We start from the raw sequence: 13,606 nt of genomic DNA, 5'->3' as shown, positions 1-13,606 counted from the left end.
CATGAACATAGAAAGGAAAGTCACTATTTTCCATACATTTTATAAACACAATGGCAACAAATTATATTTATTTGGAAGATGGACACAAAATGCTGGAGTAACTTATCGGGACAGGCAGCAGCACAGGAGAAAAGAATGGGTGACATTTCGGGTTGAACCCCTCCTCAGACTGAGAGGCAGGGGAGGAGGTGACTAGAGATATGGAAGGGTAAGGTGTGAAAATGACAGATCAAAGCAGACAATGCTCAAGGAAATGTTGAATGGTTCATAGTTAGTTGTGGGGAAGGTGACAACGAAGCATAAAATCAGTAAAATTAATCAGAAGTACAGTGAAACTAGTCGGATAATTAGGGTGGGAGAAGTACAGAGAGAGAGGGAAAGCAAATGTTACTTGGTTAGTGAAATCAATATTCATACCGCTGGGTTGTAAACTGCCCAAGCGAAATATGAAGTACTGTTCCTCCAATTTGCATAGTGCCTTACTCTGACAATGGAGGAGGCCCAGGACAGAAAGGTCAGTGTGTGAATGGAAGAGGGAGTCAAAGTGTTTAGCAATTGTGAGATTGCGTAGATCAAGGTGACTGAGCAAAGGTGTTCAGCGAAATGATTGCCGAAGCTGCACTTGGTCTCGCCGATATATAGGAGTCCACACCTGGAACAGTGGATACAGTAGATGAAGTTGGAGGAGGTGCAAGTGAACCGCTGCCTAACCTGAAAGGACTCTTGAGGTCCTTGGACGGAGTCGAGGGAGGAGGTATAAGGACAGGTGTTGCATCTCCTGCAGTCATAGGGGAAAGTACCTGGGGAGGGAGTGGTTTGGGTGGGAAGGGATGAATTAACCAGAGAGTTGGTAAGGCAATGGTCTCTGCGGAAAGCGGAAGTGGTGGAGATGGGAAGATGTGGCTAGTGGCGGGATCCCATTGAAGGTGGTGAAAATGTCAGAGGATTATGTACTGTATACGATTATGTACTGTATACGACTGCTGAGACAGGTGAAAGGTATTTGTATGGCATCTTTAACATAGCAGAACATCTACGTCAGTAAACTAAACTAAAATATTTTAGACTGTTCCACACATTCGGGTAGAAGAGTATAAGCTTAGCCAATGAGGCATTTTTCTACATTCAACAGGTTCACCAGACTGATTCCTGGGATGGCAGGACTTTCATATGAAGAAAGACTGGATAGACTCGGCTTGTACTCGCTAGAATTTAGAAGATTGAGGGGGAATTTTATTGAAACTTACAAAATTCTTAAGGGGTTGGACAGGCTAGATGCAGGAAGATTGTTCCTGATGTTAGGGAAGTCCAGAACAAGGCGTCACAGTTTAAGGATAAGGGGAAAATCTTTTAGGACCGAGATGAGAAAAACATTTATCACACAGAGAGTGGTGAATCTGTGGAATTCTCTGCCACAGAAGGTAGTTGAGGCCAGTTCATTGGCTATATTTAAGAGGGAGTTAGATGTAGCCCTTGTGGCAAAAGGGATCATTGGGTATGGAGAGAAGGCAGGTACACGATACTGAGTTGGATGATCCGCCATGATCATGTTGAATGGCGGTGCAGGCTCGAAGGGCCGAATGGCCTACTCCTGCACATATTTTCTATGTTTCTATGTTTCTATGTAACATGTCCTTGAATGAGGAGTGAGAGCTAGACAGATTCAGCAAAAAAATTCAGTGGCTCAGTCCTTTAGAGCTAAACGTATAGTTGTTAATGGTGAGGTGATTAAAGTTTGGAATGAAAATGACAAAATTGGAAAACTTTATGGATCTCGGGAGTGGTGGGACCTACAAGAGATTTGAACAGGTAGAAGACAGAGATATTACATAATTAAATGCCATGGCAGGGCAGCGAGCGCTGAGCTGGCGAATGAACTGCACTGGTTGCGAGTTTGGGCATGGCCTGACGATTTTGGATGTCTTGATGTTTATAAGGGGCAGAAGGGGAGGGTTGCTAAGTGCATTAGTCAATTATATTTGAGTGATACATGAGCTGAGGTATTTATTGTTCTTTCCCATTCAGACACATATTCCAAAATAGTTCTTGCACAAACATTGGTCTGAACAGCTTTCTCACTCAACGTTATACTGTTTTAAGTAATCTATTGAGGACTGGATTCTATAGGAAATGCTCAGTTCTTTTAATGGCTCACATCTTTAAAGGTTATATTAATTACAATTAATATAACAATCCCAAATTTTAACTTTACTTAGAATGAATGGATATCTATTTAATATAATTAATTGAGGTGTATTCCAAATTATATATTAATTATAAGATCTGTGGCTTTTAAGAAATGAATGAGAAAAAAAAGTGACTGGCATTAGATGAACCTTGAAACTGCCCGTGAAACTTAAACAGATTTGCTTGTGCTTTCTCAGGCAGCTTTAAATGCCCTGAAACAGCTGTCAGAACGAGGACTTGACCCAGTGGAAGGTGCAATCAAGATAGAAAATGGATCCATTGAAATGTAAGTACATTAAATCTCAGCTAAACCCTTCTTTTTTAGGACTGAATAAGGCTATAATGAGTAGATAATATAAACATGGGATGCAGATCGATTAAACTATACGAATGCAGCCTAATTAAAGTGAATTTAGATAACTAAGTACTTAGCAGATTCAATCTGTACAATTATATGATAGAACTAAACAAACCTTGTAGTTTCTCAGATTGTACTTTGATGATGGTGTTGGTGTCAGCTGTGTTTCATTCAGTTGCATTCTTGTCTAAGTCAGAAGGTGAAGACTCTTAAACACAAAAATCACTATTAGCAGTCGCGGCTCAATCTGCTGAGGTCCTTTCCGCTGAAATTACTGCAACTAATCTTTCCATTTCTCAATCTGTACAATAATCCCTAAAACCTACCCTCTGGCCAAGCTTTTGGTTATCCTGTGTCAAAATATGACTTTGTGTAGCTCAGTGAATAGGAACACAGAAATTTTAAACTTTAACTGGATTCATACCGCAGCTCCAACTCAATTGCATTCTGATATTGGGCTTGTCATAGGGGTTCCCAGCGCTGATCTTGTGTAGGTTTAGCAACGCTCTTCAGTTTTGGAGAGAACCAACTCCAAGGGACTCTGGTATGTTCCCAGTCATAATCTATTTTTATGTTATTATTTTTAAATGTTTCATAGTCTAAAGAAGGGTCCCAACCCAAAATATCACCTGCCCATGTTTTCCAGAAATGCTGCCCGATCCGCTGAGTTACTCCAGTACTTATGTTCTTTTGTATAAACCAGCATCTGCAGTTCCTTGTTTGTACGCCCAGGCTTTATGTATTTTTATTTAAAAATTACACTTTTAATAAATCCACTCTTTAATGGTTTTTGAACACTTTTTCAGTGTTTGAATATGTCATTCAGAGATATGCGGAGACTTACGTCAGTTCCAACAGTCAGTTAACCTGGGCAGGTGGTTCAGGCACTGTCAAAGCACATCTGGGGAGCGTTTGCCAATTTCAACAAAAAAAAAACAAGCACAATGGGGGCAGGAGCTTTAGGGCCAAATTGATACTGCAGGTATCGCTAGTGAGGGAAGCATGCACAGCTTGCTGCTTTCTGAGGCCACCTGGCCTTGTGTTGGACTATTCTGGAGAAGGGTTTCAACCTGAAATGTCACCCATTCCTTTTCTCCAGAGATGCTGTCCGACCCGTTGAGTTACTCCAGCTTTTTGTGTCTATCTTTGGACTACTCTCAAGTGGATATGTAATCCAATGGTAGTATTCCAAAGAAAAGCCGGTGTCCTAGCAATATTCACCCCTCATTAGCATCAACTAAAACAAATCATATGGTCAACTGTACATTGCTTTATTTGGCAGATCTGTGCGCAACCTTCCTACCATTTTTCATGCAACTCTGGCTGCACTTCATAAAATGGCTCATTGTCATTTTGAGACATCCTGAGGTTGTGAAGTTCAGTGCTGGTCAGAAGATAGCTGGTTTATTTAAGATCGGCAATAGGGATAAGCCTGGATTAGTCTGAAGAAGGAGCTCAACCCTAATCGTCATCCATTCCTTCTCTCCAGAGATGCTGCCTGCCCGCTGAGTTATTCCAGTATTTTGTACCTATCTTCAGGGATAGGCCAGGTAACTACAGGCTGGTTAGCCTTATTCAGTTGTAGGGACATTTTTGTAGAAAATCCTTTGGGGTTAGATATATGTATATTTCGAAAGATGGATTGATCAGGAGGATAGCTTTGTGCTTATGTAAATCCTGCCTTCCTAATTTGATTGAGTTTTTTGAGGGGGTAACTAAGAAGATTGATGAGGGCAGGATTGTGGATTTTATAGTATGAAGGGTTTCGCATATGAATCCGAATCAAGGTGACTAACTTGCATCCAAAATAGTATTGGTGATGGAAGACTGAAAGTAGTGGTAGAAAGAGGATTGGCATACATCAGGGATCGGTGCTGTGATCCTTGTTTATAATGCATATTAATGTCCTGGATGTGAAGATAGGAGGAATAATTAAGTTTGCTGAAGACGCAAAAGCGGGTGAAGTTGTGGATAGCAAAGAGAGTTGTCTAATGCTACAGCAGGTTATAGATTAAACGGAAAGCATGGTGAAGCACTGGCAGATTGAATTTAATCCTGACTAGTTAGTTCAACATGACTCACTTTGAGAAGTCAAATAGGAGTAGAACATATGCAGTAAATGGTGGGATGCTAAGGAATGCTTACAAACAGAGGGGTCTTGAGGTTCAACTCTGTAGTTCCTTGAAAGTGGCACCATAGTTAGGATTGTGAAGAAGGCATATGGCTTGCTTGGTTTCATAGATCAGGGCATAGAATGTAAAAGTTCACCAGGTTGCAACTTTATGAAACATTGATTCGACCGCACGTGGAGTATTGTGTGTAATTCTGATCACCATTCTATAGGAAGTATTTTGTTGCATTGAAGTGAGTGCAGAGGAGATTCGCCATTGCTTGGATTAGAGGAGTTTCATTATGGAGAGAGATTTGATAGACTGGGTTTGATTACCCAGAAGTGAAGGCGGCTGGAGAGATATATAACGATGTAGGAAGCACAGATAGGGTTGATGGTCAGAACTATTTTCCCATAGTAGGGATTACAAAAACAAGAGGTTTAAAGCGAAAATAAGAGATTTGAGGAGAAAGTTGTTTGTACAGAGAGTATTTCATATCTGGGATTCACTGCTAGAGGAGTTGGTGGAGTCAGAGACAATCACTACCTAAGAGAAATAGAAGGATATGGATCTAATTCTGAGTGTATGGGAGTAATGTAGAAGGTCAAAAAGGTCAGTGTGGACACAGTGGGCAGAAAGGTCTATAACTGTACTGTACAACTCTACATTTCTTCCTTTATGTTAGCAGACCAAGACAAATGTCTTCTTTGAGCACTAATTGTTAATTAAAAAATGTAGACAAATAAATGTATAATGTTAATTTCCATCCAGAAACAGCCTCAACAACAATTTATAGCCAAATAAATTATGGTAATGTTTATTTATCATGATATTATAATCTATTTTAACAAGTAATTAAAACCATTCATCTATAATCAAGGCTCAGTTTTATGACTTATATCCTCCATTTACTTGCCTAGGTTATTTCAATGGCTTCTTCCAAATCCATGACTTCTACCACCAAGAAAAACAAAGGGAACATGTGTATGGGAACACCACTAACTGTACATTCCACTCCAAGTCACACCCTTCAGGAAATATATTGTTGTTTCTTTACCATTTTAAGATCTAATGTCTGCAACTTTGTACCTAACATCAGTCTGGAAGTGTCTTCCACAGAAGAACTGCAGCAACTTTAGCAGGCAGTTTCTCACCACCTTCTCAAGAACAATTAGAATAGAACAGTAACTGCTTGGCTTTACTAATGGAATGTGAACATTTAATCTAATGTGACAATTCATTGCAGTTCTTTGGACTGTTACGCTGTGGAAGGGGCCATCTTTTAAATGGGTAATTAAATTGAGGCCCTGTTTGCACTCTCAAACATATTTAAAATATCTCATAACACCATAACGTGCCCTGGAATTCTCTTGGTGTCCTTGGCAACATTTAACTTTTGTCAAATACAACACAAAACAAAACAGATTATATTGTTACCTATCTCATTGCTGTTTTTGAATAGACTGTTTAGCACAACTACCACCATTGCCAGAATTAAAAAAGTTACTGTATGTTAAATATATTTAATAGCTTTAATTTTTGGACCTCTAATGGTGCCATACACATCCTAACATACCTATTTCAAAAATATGTTTCTAAGATTGCATTAGAAGAGAGAGGGAACAAATGTAAAAAGTCATAAGGAACTGATCATTTTGCATCTGAAATGCCGGTAGACGTTATGGAAAGATTTGAACTCGAAATATAAAGATAACCAAGAAAAATTTAAAAAATGTATCTAAGCTAATTGTTTACTGTGATAAACAATTGGAATGCTAGGGATTATGTTAAAAATCAGTATCCTAAGGTGGTAAGTTACCAGCCCATGCATATTTAATGCATTTATTTGAAGTTAAAAACTTCCCGTATTTAAAGATAAAGGGATAACAACTTCACCAGTGAAGAAAGGAATATCAGAAAACCATACATAATTTCAGGGCTTTAAAAATTAAGAATAAGAAACATTTTGTAATGTTATTGTTAAATGGAATAAATACTGAGGGCAAAGATCAGGGAAACCCATCAAGTATCAATGGTTCTATCAAAGAAGCTGTTATCCATTTCAGTTTCTCCAGGTTACCCATTTTAGAAAGTCTTGACATCTTTTTGAGGATGGCACAATTTGAAGGAGAGAATCTTTAATTCCGTAATACCTTTTTGTGATTGCTTGATATAAAAGATTACGGTCATACTTCAAATGTAAATATGTGAAAACTATAATAATATAACTGGTTGCTGAGGGTCACACTAATGGAAACACTAATATTAGGTAGATATTTGAAACACCGATGCATACAAGGCACTTTGAGGTTGTTTAGGTTGTCCAACACATCCATTCAGTCGACATGTAGTTCATGTGCAAACACAAGATGTTGTTTCTGATTTATTGCATAAGATACCCAGGCAATAACCATGTTGTCTTCATCCAGTGGCAATCTACCTTCAATGCATTTGTATCTCAAAGGAGACATAACATCTTGCTGGTTGGAGACAATTGGTACTCCTTAATACATGACCAATAAAACATGACCAATGCACCCCAGGAATGATACTGCCAAAAGTGTGGTTAGCATGCTGCAGATGTGGTCCAGCTATTCTGAAGCCTGTTCAATATTGATCGCCAGGGTCTCGAAAACCCGCTGTATAACTTCAAAAAGTATCTATCTAGGCCATGATGAGATTTCTTTTCATCTCTATAATGCATGGTTGATCTCTTTTTTCAGGTTATAACCCTGTACCATCAGAATGAACAGAATGAAGCATTGGAATCAATATCTGGAGAGGACAGAATATCTTCAGACAAGTATATCAGAAGGAGGTGGAGGAAAAAACAGAAAAAAATGAGCAATGCTAAAAGAGCATTCCCTGAATTCAGAATTAATACAAATTTGTCTCCAATTTATATCTAAATACCCTACCGTTTTTCCCTATTCTCCCATTCTCCCCTTCCTCTTCACTTTCCATCAACATACACCAGCCTGCAAAGAGTCATACATGCCTTGCCATTGCTTCATCAACCTCCACCTCATTCTGCATCATTGACGGGTGCTTATCAGACATTAAATAAAAAATATACCATATCACAGGATGGTGTCAACGCATCTTTGTGTCAGCTCAAATATCTCCAATTTAACACCACCCTGCATAAAGGAGTAATACGCACAGCCTTGTGCATGTACAACTCTGGCTCCTCATCAATAATCATTCCATTATTCTTTAACGTCTGTAAATTCCAACAGCAAACATACCATGTTAATTGTGCTCAACTTGACTGCTTTACTTTTTAAGTTGTTTTATTCAGATAGCTTGCTTTACATTCCTCCCCCCCCCCACCCTTGTACGTTAATACTTTGTTTAGTGCCGTCCCGCATAGTGCAGCGTCTCTATAACGGCCATTCATTTTGGAGCCTTATTTTAGCTACATCAATGATTATAACTATTCGTAATATTCCAGTTAAGATAAAAGCTTCTGCCATGACGACCTCAAGGTCATGAACAAAGAAAGTGACTCATTCATAGAACATTCTTTTGAGAACATAGAAGATATGCTTTGCATTTGGGTGGATAACCAAATGCAGTTACAATGACCCCGTAGAGTGCTGTTTCGTTTAGCACTCTATTTTCTAATCATGGTGCTATTCAAGATATTACTGTATTCCCTTGCATTGAATCTACTTCAATCCAGCACTACGTCTGTTAAGAATTCTATTGGTAGTGGATCCTCTTCTAACATTGCACCACATCTCTCTTTGTTATGTGATCACAGCTGAGGTTTTGCACCATTCTAAGGCCAAGAAGGGTGGAGCTGTTCCTGTGAATCGTTCTATTATTTCCTTGGTTACATTTCTGTGGTTTACTCAGATGGCGAGTTTCCTATGAATTTATGAATAACCTTTTAAGTTATAGAATGCAGGTGAAGATTTATGGTTTTCCTGGGGCATTGATGTCAGAATCTCTCTTGCTGGATTCATTGTACGCATTTCTCTTTACTTAATAATTTTCATAGTTCCTTGAACTTCCTCTTTTATCTGTCCACTCACTGCACATAAATCCTTTTGGAAATGTTCACAGGAAGACTCTCAACCAAATGCTTTCCCAAAGGGCAGTATAAGTATTTGTCAATGAACTCAGCAAAAAAGGCACATTTTTCTGAAGTGAAATAATTTTTCAGTTCAGACTTTAAAATACAATCTTTTTTTTCGCAGTCTACCTGGATCCTCCATACCTAGGGCCATCAGCTTATTTTTGATATCTTTCATGAATATAACTCACCCTCTAGATACAAAAGCCGGCAATTATCGATGGATCAGGAAAATACGAGAAATAAAATGATTTGGCTCTCATATTTTCCTTCCCAAATGAAACCGATTTATGAGTACTTTCCAAATTAATTGCTTGATTAAGTAGATCTGAAAAGATCAATAGGAGAGCAGGAGGATGAGGGGTGATCTTATAGAGGTGTACAAAATTATGAGAGGAATAAATCGGGTAAACGCACAGAGTCTCTTGCCCAGAAGAGGGGAATCGAGAACTAGAGGGCATAGGTTTAAGGTGAGTGGGGAAAGATTTAATAGGAACCTGAGGGATAACTATTTTAGTAGATGTATGGAACGGCTGCCTGAGGAGGTAGTTGAGGCAGACACTATTGCAATGTTTAATAAACGTTTAGATAGGTACATGGATAGGATAGGTTTAGTAAGAGTTTAAGAAGGAACTGCAGATTCTGGAAAATCGAAGGTACACAAAAATGCTGGAGAAACTCAGCGGGTGCAGCAGCATCTATGGAGCGAAGGAGATAGGCAACGTTTCGGCCCGAAACATTGCCTATTTCCTTCGCTCCATAGATGCTGCTGTACCCGCTGAGTTTCTTCAGCATTTTTGTGTACCTTTGGTTTAGTAAGATATGGGCCAAACGCAGGCAGATGGAACTAGTGTAGATGGGCCATGTTGTTCGGTGTGGGCAAGTTGGGCAAAAGGGCCTGTTTCCACGCTGCAGGACTCTATATTGATATTGATAGTATTAAATCAGCCCAATTACACAACATACAATTATTTTCTTGTTCCCAAATATTTTTTAACCATGGTTTTCTGAGATTGTAGTGTGTTGTAGTGCAGTTCCAGTGGTGCAGGAGGCAGACGGTTTTTGAATATTACCTGTTCATAAGACCATGGCAGCAATACTGCTCCTATACTACATATCTATTTTGTAATTTTAAAATCACAGACAATATTTAATGCTTTTTATTCATATAGATCGGTCAGCTCACTCAAGCACTACAGCTCAGGAGTGCAAGAATTCAAAGCTTGTTGGCAAGGATCCTGTAGAACCCATGACTGCAACTGTATTCTTAAAGTTGTCATAGGGTGTATGTGTATGAGGAAATGACAATACCATTATATGAATCTGTGTGACGGTAACATGAATGGAATGCAAGTTAATAAATGAATGGTACCATTAATCTCAAAGGGATTGAGCAGACTGTATAAATTCCCCTTTGTAAAGGAAAATACTTGTGTTGGTTGACTGTTAGCAATAGATTTGCTATCATGCTGCTGAGCTTTATATCATAGTTTAGTGAAAAGCGATTTTAAATGATAATTCAAATCAGAGGCTATAAATACTATTGTTTCATTAACTATCATTTTCCTTCATATAGATTTAGTTTCCACTTGTTATGATACTTCAGCATTTAAAGTTAACCAGTGGCAATGCTATGAGAGTTGTAGTTGTCTTCATCTCCAGTTATTCAGCTTATCTTTTATGTTGATATAATCATTAATCAATCTTATAGATCAATTGCTAGAACCTACAAGAAAAGATGATAGCAAAAATGAAAATGTGTAGTAAAAATGTGGATCAAATGATAAGAACTGAGGGCAACATTTTCAATTGGTGGGTATATAGAATGAGCTGCCAAAGGAGGTAGTTGAGGCAGATACTATAACAACATTTTAAAAGACACTTGGACAGGTGCATGGATAAGTGAAGCTTTAGAGGGATATATGGATGAAATGTAGTCAAATGTGAGTGGTTTAATTGGGTGGGTATCTTGGTCAACATCGACATGTAGGGCTGAAGGGCCTGTTTCCTTGTTGTATGATTATATGACAATATCTGGAATTTGATGTTTTTGGAAATGGGTATAACAATCATTTTCTGCAGTGATTGTACCAGATTACAATTAATAGAGACCTTTTTAAATGCTGCAATAAGACTTCAAAAAAAATGGTGTACAGTGTGCTTTTCTTTTTCCTTGCATTTAACAAGAAAAATCGTAATAGCTTCCAAATGTTGATGCTCCCATGCCGATGAGAGGCGCCTGACCAGATTAGAGATCTTAATAATTTGTTAAGATCAAAAAATAATCCACTGAATAGAGATTATTTAAAAAAAAAAGCATAGGATCTTAGCGTCTGGATGTCCAAATCCGTCTACAACTAGTGCAAAATTTTTTAACGTGCAGTCACCAATCTGCCGCAGGGAATTAATCAGCCAATGTACAGTAAGTGTCATGAATAGTATAGCAAATGTCCAGACAGTTACTGAAACGTTCAATGTCATATGCTTTTTCTTCCATGTAAGGCAATTGGAAATGGTTTTTCAATGAGTTATGTATGGTGATGACAATTCCCAGATGGTGCTGCATTATTCATGATTTTTTCCCTGGTACTTACTGCCATGAATCACCCTAGTGACTTCTATGCATCGGGTTTGATGTCAGTCCCATGCAATAGCCAATTTGTAGCAGGGAAAGTTTCTTCTTGGGTTGCCTGTCATTAGGTATGCTTGGGATGACATGGTCTTAAAACTGCAGGTATGATTTGGGGGAGTCATAAAGTAAGTGAAAATAAAACTGAGTCTTGGGCCGTGTTCACATCTCCTGTTTCATCCAATTACAAACAATTTCCAGCTCATCCTCCAACCAGTTTAGATGTACCTTGCATCTCCCCTTCCACTAAAATGTCCCCATTTATTTTACTGCTGCTAATGTTTTCCACCTATTATCTCCATGTCGGCCTCTTTGCCTAATCTCACTCCCATCACAATCCCCAATCTCTTTCTCCTTTCCAACTACTACCCCTCCCCCATCCTTTTTAAGAACTGACATTGACTCAATGGGCTAAATTGAACCACCTATCTTGTAAGAAAATATGAAAATATATTATTTAGTCTCCTTCCACACAAGTGTCAGGTTGAACCATTCCAACACCACACCTGTCAAACATACTCAAGATGGATGTTAAAGTTGCTGGCGGCAGTAAGTTAAGTGATTGATCCAAACCCCTCCTACCCGTGGCTCACTGCTTGAGCCCAGTTTCAGAAGAAGAAGAACAAAGTATTTAAAAATATATACTATTACCAGCTTGTTGTTACAAATAGGTTGGAACTTGTTGCAACTGACTTTTGGTATGATGGGACAATGACAAAATGGTTAGCTCCGCCATTGTACACAAGTTTGTTTTTAAATCGGTCAACTGACAAATATTGACCAGGACTCTCCTAGTTGTTGTTTTCTGGTTGGATTTTGACCCACGGTGTTCTGCAATTTGAACCACAGCTGACACAATTTATAGTATCTTAACTATATTTTAATTGTATTGTGTTCATTTTTTAAATACAGAGAAATGGTTCTCAATTAAATGCCTTATAATCTGTTCAAACACATTAATATCGTCGGGCTCAAGTTTTTAAACTAATGTGGGTCAATTCATCTTCGCAGACAAGTCAAACATCTGATACAAAAAACTGACAATAAACAGGCTAACTCAGGCCCAGCTCAGGACTGCAAGGATTCAAAGGCTGTCGTCAAGGAGCCTGTAGCACCCACGGCTGCCACTGTGTCCTTATAAAGCTGTCAACACGCAATAGGGTGTATGTGTATGAGGAAACGAACAATGCCAGTATATGAATCTATGTGAAGACAACACTAATAGAATGCAAGTGAATAAATGCATGGTACCATTAATCTCAAGAGAAATGAACCGAGTGTATAGATTCCCCTTTACAAAGAAAAATAAATACTTGTGTTGGTTGCCTGTTAGCAGTAGATTTGCTATCATGCTGCTAAGCTTGTTTATCAATTTTTAGTGAAAAGTGTTTTATTTTAAGTGATGAGACAAATACATCACCACTGGCTATACATATTCACTACTGTTTCATCAACTATCAACCGTTTTCAGTGCAACTTTAGTTTCTGCTTTTTATGATGCTTCAGCATTTAATTAGTAGCAGTGCAATGAGAGTTGTAGTTGTTGTCTTCATATACAGTCATTCAGCTTATCTTTTTATGATGATATAGCATTTATCATTCTATATGCATATATATGATTAAGATACAGACTGTTACTAGAGTTGTGTACGGAGGTAAAAACTGAATCACACAAAATGCTTATTGATACATGAACTGATGATGTTAGCGCTGATCAGTATAGTTTTAACATTATACTCCAGGAAGGTAGTTATGGTGTTTGATTTTCAATACTATCACAGACGTTTGAGATGACGTGCCAAGCAGTAGCATTTTGTATCCTTTGCTCCTCTGTTCTGTGAAATACATTTACACCCATTCTGTGTGTTGTACAACCCACTGTCTGCATCAACTGAGTGTTTTTAATAACTGCATTTGGATCTGGATATAGTAATCTTGGAGAAAAGCAAGGTCAACATGTACAGTATAATAGCAAGTGTGTTTAAAACATGATATATGTTGGAAAAGCTATGATAATTGGACAGAAGTTTGAACCTTGTTTATTTTTGGATTAATAATTGCTCAAATGCAGTAAAACCACATCAGTTCATGAGTAATTTGGTCTTGTGTCTTTATTTCATTACAATTTTCATTACTTTGGGACATTGAGATAGAAAACCTTGTTTTAGAATAAATGGTTCTAAAAATTATAAAGTTATTATGAAGATGCTTTTTTAAAATATGTTCTCATGAAACATAGG

General features: G+C 38.1%; 1 protein-coding gene across 7 annotated transcripts in view; it reads left to right on the top strand.

Annotated features, from left to right (window-relative positions):
• Positions 1–13,606, top strand: part of stau2 (staufen double-stranded RNA binding protein 2) — a 345,477-nt gene that overhangs the window by 313,244 nt on the left and 18,627 nt on the right. For 3 of the 7 annotated variants that reach the window (XM_055634487.1, XM_055634486.1, XM_055634482.1), the window contains 2 exons: positions 2,385–2,473; positions 12,378–13,462. In XM_055634487.1, coding sequence (XP_055490462.1) covers positions 2,385–2,473; positions 12,378–12,507 — 219 coding nt within the window. In that variant the 3' untranslated portion in view covers positions 12,508–13,462. Of the gene's footprint in view, positions 1–2,384; positions 2,474–5,576; positions 6,153–7,379; positions 7,475–12,377; positions 13,463–13,606 lie in introns of those variants that run through there. The other 4 variants (XR_008723335.1, XR_008723334.1, XM_055634485.1 and 1 more) reach the window with 3 other exon arrangements.

The sequence above is a fragment of the Leucoraja erinacea genome, chromosome 4, assembly GCF_028641065.1.
Source record: "Leucoraja erinacea ecotype New England chromosome 4, Leri_hhj_1, whole genome shotgun sequence".
Lineage (NCBI taxonomy): Eukaryota > Metazoa > Chordata > Chondrichthyes > Rajiformes > Rajidae > Leucoraja > Leucoraja erinaceus.
Note: the sequence above shows the minus strand (reverse complement) of the source record. Positions and strands in the feature narration are given on the sequence as shown.